This window comes from Pleurodeles waltl, chromosome 2_2 (genome assembly GCF_031143425.1).
Source record: "Pleurodeles waltl isolate 20211129_DDA chromosome 2_2, aPleWal1.hap1.20221129, whole genome shotgun sequence".
NCBI classification, from domain to species: domain Eukaryota; kingdom Metazoa; phylum Chordata; class Amphibia; order Caudata; family Salamandridae; genus Pleurodeles; species Pleurodeles waltl.
Window position 1 is genome coordinate 802,562,708 of NC_090439.1, and position 23,280 is coordinate 802,585,987.

Here is a 23,280-nt window from a genome sequence, read left to right on the forward strand (position 1 = left end):
GACCTTAGCTCATGATATTCCACTTGCTGGGCATTTTGGGACAAACCAAGACTTGGGATAGGTTAGTCAACCATTTCTATTGGCCCAACATGTCCCAGAAAGTAAAGGAGTTTTGTGTCTCCTGTGCCACCTGTCAAGCCAGTGGTAAGACAGGTGGACACCCAAAAGTGTCCACTTCCAGTGGTGGGGGGCCCCTTTGAAAGAGTGGGTGTGGACATAGTGGGTCCACTTGAACCTCCCACAGCCTCAGGGAACCAGTATATCCTAGTGGTAGTGGATCATGCCACTAGGTATCCTGAAGCAATTCCCCTTAGGTCCTCTACTGCCCCTGCAGTAGCTAAAGCACTCATAGGTATCTTTACCAGAGTGGGATTTCCTAAGGAGGTGGTGTCTGACAGGGGTACCAACTTCATGTCAGCATACCTGAAACACATGTGGAATGAGTGTGGGGTGACTTACAAATTCACCACACCATACCATCCACAAACCAATGGTCTTTTAGAAAGATTTAACAAGACATTGAAAGGCACTTTCATGGGGCTCCTTGAAAAGCTCAAAAGTGCTACTTTATAAAAAGTGGCCCAAAATGCCCAAATGCCTTTTTAGTAAAAAAGCAAAGAGGGTTCTGTCCTTTCTATTTTTGCTAATTGTATTCGAACATTCCCTTAATATGTCCAATTATTCCAGTTTAAGATGTTTTCTGGCCAGTTCACAAAGCCATTTAAGATTATGTGAAGCAGTACTACTGCAGAGTTACTTCACACAAATACCTTTGTGAATCTGCCCACTTGTTCTCTTCATGCATGATCCATAGCCCATTTCTAGACTTTCTTTTTTTTACTGCAACTTAACTAAGTGCCAGTTTCTATATATATTGTTGTGGCTCTGACGTTTTTGTTTCTGTACACATAGTCCTTTGCTACTCCTTGGTTCTTCACTTTAGTCATTGTAATGCAAAAATATACTGTAATTCATCCAAGCTTTCCTAAAACTGTATGTTATAGAGTTAACATATTGGCACACCTGGGTTACAGTCTGTTTTGTTTTCTTTCTTTTGATTGGACAAGATCAGTCTCCTGTAGGAGATTTATATATGGGCTGTGCTGTTTCAGCCAATCCACCACTGCTTTCTTTTTTCACAATTTTTCAAACCACTTGCATTATATGTAATAGTCTTCAAAAGCGACAGTATCAGTTTTTACTAAGAAGCTCTTCAGATCGTTATGACTGGAATAGAATTTTCATTATATTTGCTCATTATTCTGTTGTCTCCATTTGCAATTCCATTGCAATTGTAATTGTTCTGCAAACTATGTATTCCCCTCCTTTTTTTCCACAGACTTCCATAGGTGCCCCTTTTAACTCTTGAGGGCCCTGCCAGTCTTGACCCTCCTGCAAACCCATCACTTTTACTTTTAGGTAGCAATGATATATATTACCTGATTGACGCACCGCTGACATTTAAATCTTGGAAGGCTGTTTTAGACATTACCATGACAGTGGAAGAAAGCAGATAATAGGGAGGGCGCTCCCAGTTCAGATGTACAGTACGGCAGACTTTGATAGAAAAACCTGGGGCACGCTTGTGCCCAAGTCTATCCCTTTGCTAAAGAATTGATCACTGCAATAAAGGGGAATTTTGTTGAACTCTGTTTATCTGAGGTGTTGGAGCAGAGACCATCAAAATCATATCTAGGAGATTGGTACATTGTGCATACCAAGTGCACTTTACCACATATAATGTACTGCAATAATGATGTGTGTGTTAGGCAATATTGGGGCACTTAATTTTCCCTTAGGACAACAGCATCTCTAAGAGTTAGTAAAATTTAAATTTATATTTGAATACTAAATTGTGTCATTTTACTATTCACCAGGGGATACACTTCTAGCAATTCAAGCACCTTCTGGTACACAATTGGAGGTCCCAATACCTGAAATGGTATGTAACAGCTTGCCAAGCATTCTTTTTGAGAGGTATTAACATTTGCAGTTTTAATGTTCTTTTCATTGTATTGGAAATGAGAAATCCTGTCTTTTTAAAAATAAACCACATTGTCTTTTTAAGCACAGCTAAACTATTTGTTAAAGAGGAAAGCCAAATTCGTCTGTGTTGAACATTGGGACTCAAGACCTTATACCACCTGGGAGCTCATACTGCAACAAGTGATTGGATGCTGTGACTAAGTGTTAGCTCTTAATCCTTTTGTGATTCAACAGTATTCAGAAATGAACATATGGAAGCAGCCTCCAATTTGTAGACAATGAGCCTTATTTTGTTTTTGAGTGTCCATTGGTAATAAATGTTGAGTAGCAGTGAGTGCCATTAAGCCAGGAGTTAATATTGGTGGTGGTGGAACCAACAACAACTTGTTGCAAGACATGCCTTTTGCAGGCCCAGTTTTGCAGCTGACAACACAGTTGCCTCTATCAAAGGATGGGGTGCGCATCTCATTGACATCACAGTCCAGGAAATTTGGCCTTCTTAGAAATGAGGTAATGAGAAACTGCCATTCACTGATCTCTGATAGCCTTCCTACAAGTCATTTTAAGAAAAGATTCCCAAGTACTGTGTAGAGAAGCAGGACGACCAGCACTCCCCTCAACTCTCCTACCTCGCCTAGGGGATCTGACATTGGGCATTCCACCCCCATTACTCCTATGACCTGTGTTGAATTTGGAAGTAGGGCCAGATTATTTTGGTGACCATACATAGCATAAACTTATAGATGGGTAAAAAGTGAATTACGGGGATGTTTTTTCATCTGGGGGTTAATGTTGACCTCATAAACAACTTTAGCTTCTCTTGCGTTGGCTATTTGATGTCACTCAAACTCCTTTGTGAAAAACATCCCTGTAATTCACGGTTATGTCTATAATTTATATATATATATATATATATATATATATATATATATATATATATATATATATATATATATATATATATGTGTTATGCATGCATCTCACAGAGCGCCACTAGCCTGAACGCCAGATTCTAAATTTGGTAATTCACTTCTATGTTACAGCAACAGTTGTTAACAAAAGCAGTCACCCACTATTGCAAAATCATACAGGAATTCCAGGCTGTTCCAGTAGGCCTCCTACAGAGCCTATCAGTGCAGCGCTTGCAAAGAGCACTTCAGGAGGGGAGATGAGGGGGAAGGAAGGTACCGAGGGTGGTGTGTCTGGCAGGTGGCTTATGTTTTTGTCTTTGCCACAGGGAAGAAAGGCCATGTTATATATTGCTCCCCCCTTACTGCACTACCCCTGCATAGTACCTGAAAGCAAACGTAGATAATTTGGTGAGCCATACATACTTTCCGAATACAGTTGTATAACGAATATGTTTTTCACATTTGGGTTCGGAGTAATATCACAGACAACTCGACCTTTGCTCTTGTCTGTTTGATACCACTCATAACCCTGTAGTATTTATGCCAGTATGTAAATAGATAGAATTTTGTAGTAGAAGGGTGGGGTGTTCTAGGTATACCAAGAGTTCTGAGAATGTTGGGATGAGTTGGAGAGCTGAAGTTAGCACGTGAAGGTTGTGGGGATCTGCTTCACTGTTGAAGTTGCTCACAATAAGGAAATCTTCAACTTACCTTTGTGAAGGTCTGTATTTTGGTGACAAGCTGAACAACCTTAGGAACCTACAAGTGAATTTCAGGCTGAATCTACTTTGAGGGAGTGTTTTTGCCGACTTGAATGGATTTTGTTTGGACCCTTTAGTGGAGTTTTCTTCACGGTGTCAGGGGCAGAGCTGCCATCCTGCAGCAGTTCATTTCGTGAGGCTGGACTGCCTTCAAGGGATCTTGTCACTATTGTGGTGAATTGTGTTGATCTATTGATCTACCACCTGCTCTGTGTGCCACACTTCTGGAATATTACGGCCGCGGAGGTCGGTGACTTTGGCCATGGGCATAAAAGGCTGCACTTCCCCAACAATCATGTGAGTAGTATTGTGTAGTTAGAGCGCACCTCCTCACGTGAGTTTGCTTGCGCTGTGCATCCTCATGTAAGATCAAGGAACGCGATCCCCACGCATCGCCAATTTTAGAGGCTGTTAGTTTCTAATAAGTGAACCGTGTTAATTTGGCAGATCCTTGCTCTAGCAGAGGAGACAGTTGTAGTTTCTATAACGAAACTTTGGATTTTAACAGTTGTAGTAACATTGCAATAAGAGGCATGGTATATTTCAGTATTTACTTTTTTTTAAAGCTTTTGGTGCAGAATTACTGTGTCTACTAGTGTCTCTGTGACAACAACCGGGTCATTTAACATACACCTCTTCCGTCCTACAGGGTTTCTGTCAAGTCTTGGTGAACCCTCTGTAAAATGGTTTGAATGGAGGTAGTATTTCCTCAAAGTTCAAATCTTGAAAGTATTGGATCTTCGTCCAGTGAAAGGAAAAAAAAAAATCTTAATGCACTGTTTGAGTCCTGAAGGTTTACAGATGTATTAATCAATTCCAGAAATCTGAAAGGAATGCTGGGGATATTGATAACTTCAAGAATGCAATTTTTAGACTTGAACGAACATTTTTCTCCTACAGTTTGCATAGTAGTGATGAGGCAGACTTTTTTCAATGGAAGAAAAAGAACAATTGATGACTATGTGGCTGCTTTTAAAGAAGCTAGTGGTTACATGTAGGTTTGAAAATCTACACGATGAATTGATTCATGACCAAATTGTCATATATGTAAAGAATAAAGATGTTCAGGAAAGGTTATGGGTGGAAGGAGATTCTAATCTGAAGGATACATTTACTATAGTACAGAAAGCAGAGCTTTCAGAACGTTGTGCCAAAGCTACTTTGTCTCGAGAAAGGAAGGAAAAATTTAATTCTGTGGATAACGTTTGAGGGGAAAACGTAAAGATGCACAGTAGAGTCGATGTTTTAATGGTCAAAGAAGAGACAGTAGTAAAGGCTATATATATATATATGTATATATATATATATATATGTATATATATATATATATATATATATATATAAAATATATATATATTTTTTTGCAAATTCTCTTTATTGGGTAATAAGAAGCAAAACAGCGGTAAGGCTGGTGGCATGTGGCATTGAGCCCATCACTCAGGATGATACATTAGTACTGTGGTACTGATACATATGTAACAAAACATAATCATACAAGCATGTGATGTGGTGATATGAGTCCCACCTCCCACCCCCTTACTGGGATCTGTCAAGAAAAGTGCAGTCATTAGGAGCTCCGTTGTATGGCAAGGGCTAAAGCAGTCCATATTAATCTCTCCATGTGCCCCCCACTTTCCGGAATTTGAGGGCAACCTCTCCCTTTATATATAACGCTTTCATGTGCCATGCACTAATCAAAATCGGAGCACCATTGTTCCATTTGTGGTAGTGTCGAAATTCCCCATAGTGGTTTCATGCTGCGCTATGCCACCACTAAACCCAAGTTGCAAAACTGGCGTTGTTACCTAATACCTTTGTGTTTCCCCATATCCCCAGGACGCAGAACTTCCTTTCTGGGAGCAGCGACAGGCCTGTGACCACCACCCTCCTCCTAGTATGTCTGCAAGCCAGGGTACTCCTACAGTGTGTAAATGTACCTTTCTGCCTACGGCCTCTGAGGCACTCACCACTATCAACCCTGCCAGTTGTAGTCATCAGCATTCTGGCGTAATAGGTTCTATGCAGAATGCTTAACCGCATAAGGCGGAACCCTGCCTTAATGGCCATCTCTCTACATCTGAGATTGCACCAAAATCCTGTTCCCATAGCCCCCTCAGTGCCACCAAGGCATCTGGCATATTTTTGATAAGCTTTCCATAGAAAAGGGATGGTCCCAAACCATCTCATCTTTCAGAGAGCCTTATCCCCATGCCTGGAGTCCCACTCTGATATAAGTTGGCCAGTGCACTCTACTTCTCTGCCAATAAAGGGCTGTCATATGGCCTTCTGGATCCAGAAACGCCCTGTTATCCCTCACCAACGATGCACATAGGTGTGTGAAGACCCAGTCATTAACTACTACCAGTTGGGTATCCCAAGAATACAAGCGGAGATTTGATAGGCAGTCCTTTCCTTGTTTACCCCTCTTTTAAGTTTAGCTAAATCAATCCTCTGGTAGCCCGAGTTCCAGAGGAGTTGTTGTAATAAACAGTACACTTTGGAAGAAGCTATGGGAGATGATGTATGGTGTGATTTGTAATATGTACAGGAATTTGGGTAGGATGATCATTGTAAAGAGGGTCACCCTTCCCAACAGTGATAGTGGTACGCTCCTTGCCAACATGCAGCATCCCCTTTGAATTGTTCAATATATCATAAAGGTTCTCCCTAAAACAAAATGCCTCATGGGAGTGGGGGGGGGAGGGCAAATTCCTAAACATTGAAATCTCTGTTGTGAGATTAGGAAGTTACCCCGAAGTGGAGAGGCAGGGCTCCATGCTGTGAGGGGATACAGTTCAGATTTTGACCAATGAATATGGAAGCCTCTGTATCTGACAAAGATATCAGCATACAGTGTTATCTTCCTAACTCACTCGGAGTCCCACCGCAGACCACTGATCAATGGATCTCCTCTCAACATACATGCTAGGGTTCCGTTGCTAAGAAGAATAACATAGGTGAGAGTGGACAGCCCTATCTAGTGCCCCATTTTGCAAGGAAGGAAGTGGAGTATTCATCATTGACTCCAACACTGAGCAAGGGATCAAAGTAGAGTAATTTCACTCATTGCACATATTGTGGTCCAACGTCCATATTTTCAGGAACTTCAAATAGGTAGGACCACTCAAATGAGTCAAATGCAATAGACGCGTCCAGCAAGAGAAGCACCCCTGGTGTCAGGACATCTGCTTTTGCTAGGTGTCCAAATAGTCGTCGGAGGTTCAGCCTGGGACTCCTTCCAGACATAAGCCAGACTGGTCAGGTTGCACCAAGTCTGGAAAATCCCACAGTAAGTAATTTTTGAGGGCCATTGCTAAGATTGTTTTCTCAACTTTAGAAAAAGAAATGGGCCATTACGAGATACACAGCCTCAGGTGTTTACCCACTTTGTGGATAACCCTAATCGTGGCTGAGCGGGTCTCGCCCGCCAGGCAGCCATCCTCCAATCCCGCCATATACATTGGGAGGAGGTAATTTGAAATCCTATCAGCAAGACATTTGTATCGTTTTGTCGGTAGGCCAGGGGCCTTGCCAGGCTGGTAGGGCTCCAGTTGCATCATCTACTTCCTCTGCCGTAATAGGTGCATCGAGTGCTGCACTGTGAGTGTCTGCAAGGCAAGCAACTGGGATTTCCTAAAGGAAGGCCTCTATTCCCTCAACTGTGAATGTCAGTGTATAATCTCGTGTACTATGGGCACTGTCTGACCTTAAGGGGAATGGTACCTGTGACTTTCCCCTGGGTCTTTGTGTGCATTTCGCCCACCAGTGCTCTGCTTCCTCCCTCTTTCCTAACCATGCCAGTAGCTTCCCAGCCTTGTTCTGTAAATTCTTTTCTGCACAGTAGTGGAATGTTTATGTGCTGCGTCAGTTGCAAGGTTATTATATTCCCTACCGGAGAGTTCTATATGGTGGCTCAGGTCTCCGCTCGGCTGGAGTATGTTGTCTCTGTCTAGCTGCAGAAGGTGGTCCTCGACACTCTGCATTTGCCGCCACCTAGCCCTACTTTTAACTATCGCTAATGAGATTGTCTGCCCCCCAAAATTCCCATAGCACCACCTTTGACTGCACTGTATGCTCTTTTTCATTGAAGTAGTGTTTCATGGTTTGACGTAACTCGTCCGTCACCCCTTTCTGCTCTAATAACCAGGGTACTAGTTGCCTCCCTCTAAAGTCCCCAAGCCTCCCCCACTTCCCTCACCCCTTGTCTGTGAACAGCCAACTCTACTCAGAGAGGTGACTGATTCGAATTCCCACGGACCAGGAAGCAAGCAGACAAGACCCGGAGGTGATATGAGCTTTGGTAAACAAATGGTCTAGCCGGGATTAGGACCCATGTGCCCCGAGTGGAAAGAGTATTGTTATGTAGTTGGGTTGCACTTTCTCTAAGCATCTGTCAGGCTGTATGCCTTTCAAAGTCTCTCAAACCACTATGGCCACCCGAGATGCTCAGTGTGAGACAGTCAATGGTTTCACCCATCACTAAATTGAAGCCCTCCCATTCCCCCCCTCTCATCCCCTCCAAGATCAGCTGCCCATCCAGAAGTACTTTCCCAAGTCCGCTAATCTTGCTAACTGTAGCCAGGATGACAAGTATATGGAACGACTGTCACCTGTAACCCATTCCATCTACCGACCATTAAGGCACACCGCCCCAGGCCTTGGAAAGGCTCATTTTAGAAATTCTCTCAAACTAGAGGAACTAGAGGTGCAAACTGTGTGAGCCTCCAATGAGTAGGCCTCCCCAACCTCCCCGTCAACATGTTACATTTGGTTTCCAGCAAGCGAGTCTCATGAAGAAGCACTAAGTCCAGGACCTGACGCCCTTAGAGACTGATGGAAAATCTTCCATCCCAGTCCATTAACATTCCAAGAGAGGATTGAGAAGTGCCCCTTCCTTGGAGTCTCAGTATCATCCCTTGTATATCAATATCTGCTTTTTCATGTATCCCGTCATTCTGATGGATACAACTACCTGTGGATTCCTCACCTCATGAATACTCCCATGGCGCCAGCATTCTACGGAAATCTTCTTACTAGTCTCTGCACGTCGACGAGGACGTCACTGTCTCGCACGCGACGCCGTCTGACGTCATACAGGCAATAAGAGGTCCTCGACGACGTGCGGACGTCAGTTCCCTTTTTTCCGTGCATTCGAAACGGTTATCTTCGAGGGAGCAACTGTTACTCTTGCGGTTACAGTGTATATCTTGCTGCGTACTCTTTCTCTGTGGAAATAATGTCGCAGAGAAAGTCTGGATTTAAGCCTTGTCGTGAGTGTGGAGGCAAGATGTCGGTGACGGATCCTCATTCCGATTGCCTTTGGTGTTTGAGCTCCGACCACGACGTCTCGACTTGTGATTCATGTCAGCACATGAATCCGAAGGCCCTTAAAGAACGTGAGGCGAAGCTGTTTATGGCCAAGTCAAAGGAGAAGCATCACAAGAAGTCTTCTCCAAAACATCGGCGTCATCGAGACTCCCGGCGCCGTAGAGAATCTCGGCGTCATTCAAGGGAGGCTCGTTCCAGGTCTCCGGATCGGCGCCGAAAGACATGGGAGGTCAGCCCCACGGTGACGCCGCATCCTTCGACGCCGTTGCCCTCTCCGGCGTCACCAACTTCGCCTGGACAGGCGTCGGTGATTGAGGTATTGGAGCCTCAAGTGTTTTCTCCGGCGCAGACGCCGAGGCCGGAGTCGGGGTCGCCTCCGAGACAGGCACCCCAGTATCCGGCTTTTCCCACCCCTGGAGCCGATAGTTCCGCATTCTTGAATGCGATGTATGCCATCTTCCAACAGATGGCTCCAGGGGGTGCTCCGGCTGGGCCTTTGGCCTTTTCTTTGGGTGATCCTGCGCCTCTTCGGCCGGCACCCTTTATGCCCTTTCTCCCGTTTGGGAACGTGGGCTCGGCGCCAGTGTCGGCGCCGGTGGCCGCTCCGGTGGCTTCGGAGGGATTGGCCCCAGGGATTTCCATCCCGTCGACGGCGAGATTTCGGCCTGTGACTCCGGTGGGTCCATCTGTTTCAGCTGCTCTTCAGTCGGCGCCGAAGTTACCCGTGGCGCCGGATGCGGCGTCGGTGGCTTCGGAAGATCGGCGCCGATCTCCGACTTCGGCGGAGGCATTGTCGACTCCGCGGATTGAGCAACGACTGCATTCAAGGAGGCGTGCTCTCCGGGTACTAGAAGAGCAGGAGTACCAACGAGCCCTAGAGGAAGGAGAGCTAGAGGACTCGGGTGATGGGCTGCGTGGACTGGAGTCGGCCAGTGGGCTGGACACTTCCCCTGAGTGGGACCTTTCGTCCCCGGGGGAATATACTGAGGAAGCTGCTTCCTTTCATACAGTGGTACGGAAGGCAGCTAGTTTTTCGGACCTGCCTTTGCCGGTGGTGGAGGCAAAACAAAACCTTTTGACGGAGGTGTTGCATCCGGCCTCAGCCGCGGGGGAGCCTCTGTTACCTTTTAATGACGCTCTGCTGGATCCGGTTTTAGAGGTGTGGAAGAGGCCGGCATCTTCCCCAGCAGTTCACAGAGCCGTGGCCAGGAGGTATCGGACGGCTCCAACTGATCCTGGTTTCCTATCTAGGCACCCTACGCCGGAGAGCTTGGTAGTGCAGGCCTCCTGTTCGTCCAAGTCAGCGCCTGGTTCTTTCCCGACGGTGCCTGGGGACAGAGACTCAAAAAAGCTAGAGGCGCAGTCGAAGAAGATTTTTTCGTCCTGCAGTCTGGCGTTAAAGGCCACTAATGCGACCTGTATCCTGGGGAGGTATATTCATGCTCTGATGGATGACATCTCCTCTTCGTTTACAGAGCTTCCCCAGGGTCTTTTGGATCTTGTCTCTGATGCCCAGGCTGCTGCGACCCAAATTATCCAGACGGAACTGGATACCACCGACTCGGTAGCCAGAGCAATGGGCACAACTGTGGTGGAAAGGAGACAGGCCTGGCTTCGTAACTCGGGCTTTTCGGCAGATGTACAGTCCACATTGTTGGATCTCCCGTTTGATGGGGACAAACTGTTTGGGGCTAAGGCTGATTCGGCCTTGGAACGTTTTAAGGAGAGCAGGGCCACGGCTAAGTCGTTGGGACTCCAAGCTCCTTCTTCCACGGCCTCTTCCAGATTCTTCAGGAGGTTTCGTGGATTTGGGCGTGGCTCTTCCTCCTCTTCCTTTCGGGGAAGATATCAGCAACCTGCCTCTTCCCACCCCTATAGATCTTTTAGGGGAGGGGTAGGGTCCGCACCAGGGGAGCCTCTCAGCAGCACTCTGCCTCTTCCTCATCCTCTGGCGGGGTGCAGCAGGGGAAGCAGCCTTAGGCTTCCACCATTTCCCACTCACTCCTCTCCTGTAGGGGGAAGATTACAGCATTTTCTCACCAAATGGGAGACTGTTACTTCGGACACTTGGGTTCTCAGTGTTGTGGGAAAAGGCTACACCCTTCCCTTTCGGGAGTTTCCGCCCCTCATCCCGCCCCGCCCTTCGTATTGTTCACAAGAACTCCTCCTGTTGCTAGAACAGGAGGTAGAAGTCCTCCTTTTAAAGGGCGCGGTGGAGTTGGTCCCGGAGCAGGAAAGGGGTCAAGGAGTTTACTCAAGGTATTTCCTGATTCCCAAGAAGGATGGTCGTTTGAGACCAATTCTGGACCTGAGGATCTTGAATTGGTTCCTCAAGCAGGAAAAGTTCAAGATGCTGACCCTAGCACAGGTGCTTTTGGCGTTGAACATGGAAGACTGGATGGTGTCTGTCGACTTGCAGGATGCTTACTTTCATATCCCGATATTCAAGTCACACAGGAAGTATCTCCGGTTTGTGGTGGGATCGCAACACTACCAGTTTGCGGTCCTTCCGTTTGGTCTTACTTCAGCACCTCGAGTCTTCACGAAGGTGATGTCGGTGGTTGCGGCAGAGCTCAGAAGGAAGGGGATAGCAGTATTCCCTTACTTGGACGATTGGTTGATCAAAGCCAAGTCCCCGGAGCTTGTGTTGCGTCATCTGCAGTCAACAACCCAGTTGTTGTTCGACCTGGGCTTTTCGGTGAACGAGCCCAAATCTCACCTGGAGCCCTCTCAGCGCCTCCTGTTCATAGGGGCAGTACTGGATACAACATTGGGTCGTGCCTTTCCTCCGCCTCAGCGGATTCAAGATATTCAGGATTTGGTTCCAATGTTTCGAAATGGAGCGGTAGTTCCAGTCCTCAAGGTCCTTCGTCTGCTCGGTCTTTTTGCCTCCTGCATTCTGTTGGTCACGCATGCTCGCTGGCACATGAGGGCTCTTCAGTGGTGCCTCCGAAGGCAGTGGTCTCAACACAGAGGGGATCTAGAGGGTACTGTCAAGATCTCCAGAGATGCTGCTGTGGATTTGAAGTGGTGGATTGCAAGCAACAATCTTTCACAAGGAAAGCCGTTCCAGCAGTCGCCACCAGTGGCCACAGTCATAACGGATGCTTCCACTCTAGGGTGGGGAGCTCATCTGGGGGATCTGGAGATCAAAGGTCTTTGGTCTCTAGAGGAACAGATTTTTCACATCAATCTGTTAGAGTTACGGGCTGTACGTCTGGCTCTCAAGGCCTTCCTCCCTTCCCTTCGTGGTCAGTCGGTACAGGTCCTAACGGACAATACTACCACGATGTGGTACATAAACAAGCAGGGAGGAGTGGGGTCGTACCTTCTCTGCAGAGAAGCTCTTCGACTATGGTCCTGGGCAAAGGACCATCGGATTTGCTTGATAGCAAACCATCTGTCCGGAGTCTTGAACGTGCGTGCGGACAGTCTCAGTCGCCACTTCTCGGCAGACCACGAGTGGCGTCTCCATCCAGATCAAGTCCGTTTAATCTTCCAGAAGTGGGGGTTTCCTCGGGTAGATCTGTTCGCCACTCGAGAGAACGCGCATTGTCCGTTGTTCTGCAGCCTTCAGTATCCGATGCAGGAAGCGTTGGGGGACGCGTTTCAAATGACCTGGTGCGGCCAGTTGCTTTACGCGTTTCCTCCCATACCCTTGATTCCTCGAGTATTGAGGAAGATTCGCCAAGACCGGGCTCTAGTAATCTTAATAGCTCCGGATTGGCCAAGGAGGGTGTGGTACTCCGACCTTCTCCAACTCTCAACGTGCCCGCCGCTCCGTCTCCCTTTCAGGGCAGACCTCCTCTCACAGTCGCAGGGGCAGGTTCTACACCCCAACCTCCAGAGTCTGCACCTACATGCCTGGAGATTGAACGGGGCAACCTGAGTTCCTTCTCTCTCCCGCCTGAGGTAGTGGATGTTATATTAGCGGCCAGGCGACACTCCACTAAATCTATCTACGCTAATAGGTGGTCTAAATTTGTTGCGTGGTGTGGAGAGAGGCAGATTGATCCTTTACATGCTCATCTATCGGACGTTTTGTCTTTTGCTCTATCTCTGGCGCAGAAAGGTTGTGCAGTGGCTACCATTAAAGGTTATTTATCGGCCTTGTCAGCCTTCATATGTCTTCCAGACCAACCATCTTTATTTAAATCCCCTATTGTTATCAGATTCTTGAAAGGTCTTCTAAATCAATATCCTCCAAAGCCATTCGTTATGCCGCAATGGGATTTGTCCTTAGTCCTGACTTTCCTTATGGGGTCCCCTTTTGAACCTATGCATTCTTGCCCCTTGAGGTATTTGGTTTTAAAAACAGTCTTCCTGATAGCTATAACATCAGCAAGGAGAGTGAGTGAGTTGCAGGCCTTATCAGTAAAACCCCCTTATACAACTTTTTATGGGGATAAGGTGGTGATGAGGACCAAGGCTGCTTTCCTCCCGAAGGTTGTTTCACCCTTCCATTTGGCTCAGGCAATTACTTTGTCCACGTTCTATCCTCCGCCTCATCCTTCCAAAGAGGAAGAAAGACTGCACCGTCTGGACCCAAAGAGAGCGTTGAGCTTCTTTATCGATAGAACAAAGGATTTCAGGCTGGAGGATCAGCTGTTTATTGGATACGTGGGCAAGAGGAGAGGAAAGGCAGTCCACAAGAGAACACTATCCAGGTGGGTTGTTCTTTGCATTAAAATATGTTACTCTTTGGCAAAGAAGGATCCTCCTGAGGGCATTAGAGCTCATTCCACCAGAGCTAAGTCGGCCACTTCGGCCTTAGCCAGAGGTGTTCCTGTGGTCGACATCTGCAAGGCCGCAACTTGGTCGTCCCTTCACACTTTTGCAAAACATTACTGTTTAGATTCTGAGGTTAGAAGGGACGGCCATTTTGCACGGTCAGTGCTGCAGGATTTCTTGGTTTGACCATTTAGGCACCCACCGCCGGGCGTGGTACTGCTTTGGGACTCTATTCATGAGGTGAGGAATCCACAGGTAGTTGTATCCATCAGAAGAACGAGTTACTTACCTTCGGTAACGACTTTTCTGGTGGATACATTAGCTACCTGTGGATTCCTCACGGTCCCACCCGCCTCCCCGTTGCCTTTATGGTCTTGCCAAGTAATCCTTGAGTGTGCTCCTCTTGGTCTTTGAGGGTGCAATAGATGTATATATATAATATATTTATATATATATAGGTATATGTGTATATATCTTTATGTATATACTTGGTGTGTGTATATATTTTAAAAGAGAGAGTTTTTTATATATATATATATATATATATATATATGTACATAAAAAGATTTACAGTTATTCATACAATGTGGTGTATTTTTACAATATAATGGATGTTGCTTTGTTCTTTCATTGCATTGCCTGGTTGTTCTCATGCACGTAAAAAATGATTGGTACTGACGTCCGCACGTCGTCGAGGACCTCTTATTGCCTGTATGACGTCAGACGGCGTCGCGTGCGAGACAGTGACGTCCTCGTCGACGTGCAGAGACTAGTAAGAAGATTTCCGTAGAATGCTGGCGCCATGGGAGTATTCATGAGGTGAGGAATCCACAGGTAGCTAATGTATCCACCAGAAAAGTCGTTACCGAAGGTAAGTAACTCGTTCTTTTATGCCATACAGCATCATCGCCCATTCTGCCCCTAGCCAACCACTGCACTGCAGCAAATAAAGCATCACACTTGCATTTGCAGCATTCTCTCCAACAAACCCCCACCCCTAAACCATCCCTACACGCCACCTGGCGCTTCAGGCTCATACTACCTGCCAATCCAATTCTCTGAGAGCCTGACTCCCCAAACTTAGAAGATTAGGCTATTTGAATAAGAGAAAGAAAGAAAGAACAAACAAATACTTGCACACTTAACACTATTCCCCGTCAAATAATGAAAAACTCACAAACTATATCAGGTTGTGCAGGACGATTGGGGATACGTGGATCGATATGGCTCCCCGCCACAAGAAGCAGTCCAACAGAAATCAGATTCCATTGTCTCTAGTGTGCAAGTCGGCCTCTATTTAACCAACACTGCCGCTGCAGTGGAGTCGCCATGCACAGATGGGAGCTCAGGCTTGACTACCATGGAACTGTGATCATGATCATTGTGGAGTCTGTGCTCCTAGTCCGCCCCAAGAATGTTATTTCCGTCTCCTCTCCTGACACTCTCCCATTATTACCATACATCCCTTTTTGTGGCGTCCTGTGTCCACCTGTCTCCAGCCTTCAAGCTAGTGCAGCACCTCCTCTGGCGTCAGGTAATTCCAGGTTTTCTGATCCTTAATGATTTGCTACTTGGCAGAGAAGAGCATTCTGTGTTTGATCTCCTGTTCCTACAGGTGGTGCTTGACAGTGTCAAAGGAGCGCCACTGCTTTTGGATGGCCATTGTGAAGTGTGGAGACAACCCACCTGGCGATCCACTTGCAGGATGATGTCACTGTTGTATTAATATCCGGGCTAAGATTTTTCAAGGGGATTGCCTAGGCCTCAGAGGGGGAACCACGACCCTGTGTGCACGCTCCACCAAAAAGAATTTGGAGAGACCCTTCAGTTTGAGGTGCTGCATGAGTAAGTTCTCCACAAATAAGTTGATGTGGGGCCCCCTACTCTCTGTTAACCCCAGAATGTGCAGATTACTGCAACGTGATAACCCCTCTGCATCATGTCCCGGCCAGGAGGATGGCGGCATCTTTCTGAAGCCTAGAGACCATTAACTTGATGACACATCTTTCTTGAGAATGGCTATGGTCATTTTCGCTGATTGCACTCTATCGCTGACCTTCTGGAGGTCCACACGCATATGGGAAATTTCCACTGAGATGCCGTCATCTTTGATTCCAAGAATAGTCAGACTTGAGCAGAAAACCACACTTTTCAACACAGTTTTGACATTTTACTGGGACATATCCCATTTTTACTATTTTTTTGCTTTCAGCCTCCTTCCAGTTAGGGACAGAAATGGGTATGAACCCAATGGTGGATCCCTGACAGCTAAACGTTTCAGAAAAGTAGACAAAATTCTACATTCAGAAAGGGGTCATATGTTTAAATCCTTCAAGGTTTTCCTACAGAAAGTAACAGCTGGAATAAAAAAATAATATTGACATTGAGTTGAAATAAACAGGCACTTATGTCTACCTTTTCTTCTGTAACTTTTTCCAGCGATGGCAGATTTTTCAAAGTCTAGTGGACTACTCTCGGTTGCAGGGATATATAGGGCTTGTAGGTTCATCAAGAACCCAAGATATGCAGATCCAATAAATGAGCTGCACCTTGCAATGGGTTTTCATTGTATACCGGGTACACAGCAATTTATTTGGTAAAATATAAAGAGTGAAAAATAGGTATGAAGGAAACCTTTGTATTTCCAAAATGAGCACAAGATAAGGACTTTAGAAACTGTGGTTATTTGCACATCTCTAAATTCGGGGGTCCCCATACTAGCATGTTAATTACGGGGCATTTCTCAAATAGACTTCTGTCTTACATTTAGAAGGAAAAAATGCAGAGAAAGACAATTGGCAATAACACTTGTTCTATTCTGTGTTCCCCCTAGTCTCCCGATAAAAGTGGTACCTCACTTGTGTGGGTAGGCCTAGTGCCTGCGTCAGGAAACGCACCATGGAAACATCACGTTTTTACTTTGAAATCTGATTTGTCTTTTGGAAAGTGGCTAGGTGTAGATTTTGGGCTGTAGCTCAGCCTTCACTTAGGGAAACCTACCAAACCTATGCATTTTTTTAAACTAGACACCTAGGGGAACCCAGGATGGAATTACTTGTGGAGCTCCCACCAGGTTGTTACCCAGAATCTTTCGCAAACCTCAAAATGTGGCTAAAAAAGCACTTTTCCCTCACATTTCGGTGCTGCAAAGTTCTGGAATTTGAGGGGAGCATAAGCTTTCTTCCACCCAGCATTCCCGCACATCTCCCGATATAAATGGTACCTCACTTGTGTGAGTAGGCCTAAAGTTCGCGACAGGAAATGCCCCAAAATGGATTGTGGACATATCCAAATGATCGATTACAAAACTACCTGTTTTTGCAGGGGTGGAGGGGCACCAGCGTTTTTGGTCCCAGGCATGGCAGTCATCTAGGGAAACCTACTAAACCCAGACCTTTTTTTTTAAACTAGACACCCAGTGGAGTCCAGGGAGTTGTCGTTTGTGTGGATCCCCCAATGTTTTCTTAGCCAGAATCCCCGGCAGTCCTCTAATTTAGCTAAAAAAGCACATTTTTCTCACATTTCTCTGTAGGATCAACGCGCCGGCACAAATTTCCCACCACCCAGTGTTCCCCTTAGTCTCTTGATAAACATCATACACCACTTGTGTTCGTGGTCCAAGTGCTTGCAACAGGGAAGGGCCAAAAACTTGTAGAGATTGAGGGGATATCACAGAGAGTTGATGAGCACAATTTTTTTATTTAATTTTTATGCGGACTCTGCTTTGGGAACCCACACAAGTGAGGTATCATTTTACTTGGGAGACATTGGGTGGTAGGAAATTTGTGCCAGAGGGGTGACCCTACAAGGAATAGTGAGGAAAATGTTCTTTTTTTGAAAGCATATTTTGAGGTTTGCAGAGGAGTCTGGGCAAGAAAATGTTGGGAGATCCACGCAAGCCACACCTTCCTGTACCTCACTGGGAGTCTAATTTTCAAACTTATCATACTTTTTCCCTAGAGAAGAAGCGAGCACGCTACCAAGACTCTTACTTCTGTGATGTTCCAAACACTCAAATTGTAAAAAGACGGGTGTGCTTCGACGCCTGAGTACAGCTGATCGTTTTTTTTTGTTTTTTATTTTGATTCTCTCTCTCTCTCTCTCTCTCTCTCTCTCTCTCTCTCTCTCTCTCTCTCTCTCTCTCTCTCTCTCTCTCTCTCCCCCTCTCTCCCCCTCCCTCCCCCCCCCCCCCCCCCCCCCCCCCCCCCAAGAGATTTCACACAAATGAAATGCACTGTTAATAACAGAAAGGCCACAAAACTGAACCATTGACTCACAGCTCATGAGATGTAAAGCCACGTCAAGGCACCAACCGCTTTACGGTCCATTCATACACATCATATACAGGACATTTACAAGACCACTCACGCTGCCAGCCGCGGGCCTAGTACATTACAACACCCGCATCCACAGACCGCGCCATTTCAGGGCCCATCACTTTCAAACGCCCACATGCATGACACAGCAACTGATGGAGTCTGTTGACTGGCGTTTGGCTAGTACTGTGTTGTAGTGGCCAACAGCAAGTCACTTTTTACACTGGCAGCCACATGCCAGATCTCAAACACCGCCAGGCAAGCGCCACTCCATGCACACTGCCAGGCAAGTGCCACTCCACGCACACCGCCAGCCAAGCACCACTTCACGCACACCACCGTCACCTTTTTTTGTTCGAAAAAAAAAAATACACTAACTAATTATAAGTAAGTACAAAACTGCAAAGCCAAAAGCTCTAACTAAATGCATGACAGTAATGCCAATCGTGAAACGTAACAAAAAATATAAAACAGTATAGAACAGGCAGTTTATATTTACGCTCACGGTAGTTCCCAGTAATTCTTTTAGGTATGGTAACTTCTGAAACACCTGGCCACACAAAGGAGGGCAGTCAGGCAGTACATACGAGTCTCTCTCCAGATATCTCTTCAAGCACAGATTCTAAATTTCGTAGCTGAAAAGTCTTTTTTGGGTGTGGGTGGAATGTGATCAGGAAGGTGGTGATCTTTCAATCTAGCCACATCCTCCACCACTGCTTTTCTAGGAACTCTTGCCTGTTCCACCACAGCAAGGCTCTCTAGCTCAGACTCCTGAAATGTAACAAATGTCATCTTTGACTCAGGGGAACAATTCTTGTACCCATTAAAAGCATTAAATGTTGCTAAATAGAAGAGATATATAGCCAAATTTTTATACCAAACGTGTGCCTTGCGAACTGCAGTGTAAGGTTCCAATGTCTCATCTACTCAGTCTACACCACCCATGTGCTTATTGTAGTCTAAAATGCACCCAGGTTTGTACCCTTCAGCAACCTGACCCTAAACAGCCACAGGGAAAGTACGCTCATCATGGATGGTGGTTAGCATGTACACATCCCTCCTGTCTGTAAATTTCACAGCTAGCAACTCATCACTGTGCAAGGCACTGCACTGTCCCCTCTGAAAATTTTTACATACAAGCTCCCTTGGATAGCTTTTACGGTTAGAGCGGATTGTCCAAGCAACAGTGTCCACTTTGAATAAAGTTAGACTCGCCAGCAACTACTCTGCAAAGACACAGCAAGCACCAATGATATCCCACTAAAAAGGAAAAAGAAAAGAAAATTCCACATAAGACAACACAAATATTGTGCACAAATATAAGGACAATCTCACACACAATCCTGTATTTAGTACACCATTTACAAAAAAGTCATTCATGCATGGCAACAATACTCATCTGGAGTAAATATTTTTTTCTCACCCAAAACATGCAACTATGTAAACTGCAGGTAAATCACTGCCAAAACCGCAATGAGTCACAGCATAGGAATCAGAAGCTTTGAACAAAAAGGATAAATAAAACATTATAATCACAAATGCAAATACTTCACCAGTCGTCAAACACCTCGCCATCAAACATTTAGACATTTTTTCTGGTGTCTAGTGGTTTCTGCCCCTTTGGGGGCAAATGGGCCTAAAAAAATAGGCCTATCTGCCCCCAAGTGGGGCAGAAATGGCCAAAGGTTATGTGCCCCCTAGTGGGGCAGAGGGGTGACTCTTGCCTAAGGGGCCACCCCTCCACACAAAAAACAAAAATAAAAATTCCCTGGTATCTAATAGCTTCTGCCCCAAAGAGCATAAAAAAAAATAGGCCGATCGGCTCCCAAGGGGGCCAGAAATGGCCATCAATACTATGCCCTCCTTTGGGGAGTGACCCTTGTCCAAGAGGCCACCTTCCCACACAAAAACAAAACAAATGAACAAAAACTCCCTGGTATATAATGGGTTCTGGGGCAGATGGCCCTAAAGAAAATAGGCTGATCTGCCCACAAGGGGGACAGAAATGGCCAACACTTATGTGACCCCTTTCGGGAGGTGGGGCGACCCTTGCACAAGGTGCCTGCCCTCCTACACAAAACAAAACAATCCCTTGCGCCTTAGTGGCTTCTGCCCCTCTTGGGGCAGATGGACCTAAAAGAAATTGACTGATCTGCTCCAAGGGGCCTTTCCTTTCCCCTGATGCCTCTTTTAGAGGAGACATCTTTCCCCTCCCCCACCAGCCGCAAGAGAAACTCACCTTGTTTACTTCTGAACGCGCTGTAAGTAAAAGGCTTCCAGCGTGTCTGGGTGTCTCTAATGAAGTCAGCATGCGGTGCGTGCTGACATCATTAGATGCCCAAGAGCAGCAAGGGTGGCTTGGGAAAGGCCGTGGAAGCGCTTCAGCTGCCATCCCAGCCCGGGGTGTGTGAGTTTGAGACCCATGGGGGAGCGCTAATGCCAGGACGTTATGTTTATGTCCATGGCACCGAAGGGGTTAAGAACACACATGCTTTGTGTATGTTTTATGTAACTAAGTATGGTCTATCAGTGGTAGGATGGAGGATTGAAGGATATTGGTCATAGTCTTCAGTTCCAATAGTTACGAACAAGTTTAGGTTGCATGTGATCGATAAAATACTAGAAAGCGGGTGTTGGAGGAGTTTCCTTCTGTGTTTATTGGGAACATTTGAAAATACGTTTTTCTTACCAGATTAGACTGAAAGCTGTTGCCACACCTAAGATGTATATTCCTTTCATAGTATGACAAGAGGTCTATTAAGAATTAGAAAAATTGAGAGACGCATACGTTATTGAACAGTTGAAGCAGGAGCATGGTTTTCTCCTTTACGGTGTGCTAATGGGAACTAAAGGGAAGGTTTGTGTGTGGCCATGAGATGATTAAATTACAATTTTGTGGTGGATCAGTTTCCTTTACCAAGGATTGATGAAATGTCTCTTACTCGGCATGCAAAATGATTTTCCATTTTGGATCTGTCTTATGCATATCATCAGATAACTTTGAACCCTTTTAGCAGGGATCTAAATGCATTTTGTATACCTTTTGGATGTTACCAATTCTGATGCATGCCTTTTGGATCACCATCAGGTGCTGCAGTGTTTCAGAGGCTAACAAACAGTTGGTGATATGCATGTAGTATTATTCTTTGCAGTGTGATATTTTAGTGACGCGGCGGAATAGAAAAATATCATGATAAAGTGTTGAGGGAAAGTGTTGGGTATTCTTTAAGAACAACTTTTGACAGCTGTGATTAGAAAATGCAGGATAGTGGAAAAAAGTCACTTATTTGGAAAATCCAATAAGGGATTGTGGGATCAAACCTATCATTGAAGCGATGAGCAAAGTTCTGGCACCAAAATCTAAGAATGAGCTCAGAACTTCCCTGGATTGGCTGGGTTTTACTCGAAGTTTTTTGAAAATGTTCCGACAAAACTCATGACATGCTTTTACTGTTAAGGAATAATTCCAAATTTGAATGGTCTGACGCTTGTCAGAAATCATTTGTGGAGATTAAATCTGCAATATGTAAGGCACCCATGTTACGTAGTTTTGATCTATGGCACAAGCCATTGTGACAACAGATGTTAGTGGGAAATGTCTGGTTAGTGTCCTTACACAGAAGAGTGAATGTGTTTATGGAGTTGTGATTGATTACCTTTGTGATAGAGAGGAAAGCATTAGCATGTGTGTGGACCTTGGAACACTTCTGTACATTTTTGTGGGGAAAGTAAATTTGTGTTAAGATCTGATCACATACCCTTGACAAAATTATTAACCACAGAAGGGTTGTCTATAGCCTCGGCTAGGATAGCAAGATCATTAATGCAATTGATGGATTTCCTGTTTGAAGTTCAGTATGTGCCTGGTGCCAGCAATCCCACTGCAGGTTTTTTTTTTCTCGCAGAATTCCTCTCAAGGAAGTTGTTCAGCATCCTTAGAATGATTTCTGTGTGGCGGGATGTTTTGTGGAAAAGAACGTAAGTGATAGCTTCCAGAAGGACGAGTGGATGGAAACATATAGTAAACATTAAAATTTGAAGACCGTGACAGAAAGGGTGGTGAGTGGTTGCATAAAGATGTGAAAGCTAATCTTTTAAATGATTTGAGGGCATTTTGGGAAGTGTGTGGTGAGTTAAGTGTTGATGGTTTGTTCATTTCGGAATGTAATAAAGTTATCCTGCCCAGTGATGTCAGGGTAAGACAGTGGTTCTTAACCTGTGGTCTGGGGGCCTCTTGGGGTTTGTGATGCCTAATCAGGGGGTCCGCTGCTGCATGGACAATTAACGAATATTAACAGAGCAATAAACAGTATATACACAAAAGAAGCAAAATTTACAATTGAAAATTGTAAAATCTTCTGTAAATGTGAAGGAATTTGAAATAGGAGACTAAAAATGTAATTAGTGTTCTTAGCTTGAGTCATGGGAGCAGTCCAATTTCATTGAACTGAAATTAGTATGAATGATGAGTGACCTCAACTGAATTTAGATTAACTCCAACCTTCCTATATATATTAATATTATTTTTTGTATTTAGTTGTGAGTTAAATATGATGTTTAATCATTTTTGTATTTATTTGATGAATTCCCTTTTTTGTATTTGTTGTATATTGTTCTGCAGTTCAAATAATTGAAAATACTAGACCGGGTTCCCCAGCTTTCGCCAATGACTCAGTGGAACTCCCTGAATGCCAATGTAATGATTAAGTGGGGACCCACAGAAATCAAAAGGTTAGGAATTCCTGGGGTAAGGATTGTATCTGTTTCTCAAGAAGGGCAATCTGGAATAACACGAATCAAACAAAGTGTGAAGACTTTATATTGGTGGCCTAAGGTATATTTAGAGACCAAGAAATCTGTGAGGGCTTGTATAAAGTGTGAGAGTGCTGACAAGTCTCAGAAAACTCTGACTCTTCCCATGAGTTCTTTCGGGTGTCTCAAATTACCGTGGGATGATGTTGCATCATTACGTGGTGTGATGGTGAGTGTAATTACATCATTGTGTTAGTGGATATGTTTTCAAGGTGGATTGAGTTGTGTGTAGGGGAGAAGATACTTACTAAGAGAGTAATTGAGTTTCTTGATGAGGTATTTCTGAGAGAGGGTTTTCTGGTTTTCATTTAAAAGGCAAAGAAGGGCAATTTCAGTCTGAAGCAATGAAAGGTTTTATGACGTGCGGGAATTGAATAGATATTCACTGAGCATTATCACCCTAGGGGAAATGCTTATGTGGAAAGGGCAAATTTA

General features: G+C 45.2%; 1 protein-coding gene across 2 annotated transcripts in view; it reads left to right on the forward strand.

Moving 5' to 3' along the window:
• Positions 1-23,280, forward strand: part of E2F5 (E2F transcription factor 5) — a 178,045-nt gene that overhangs the window by 67,067 nt on the left and 87,698 nt on the right. For both annotated transcript variants that reach the window (XM_069220425.1, XM_069220427.1), the window contains exon 5: positions 1,878-1,942. In XM_069220425.1, coding sequence (XP_069076526.1) covers positions 1,878-1,942 — 65 coding nt within the window. The remainder of the gene's footprint in view (positions 1-1,877; positions 1,943-23,280) is intronic.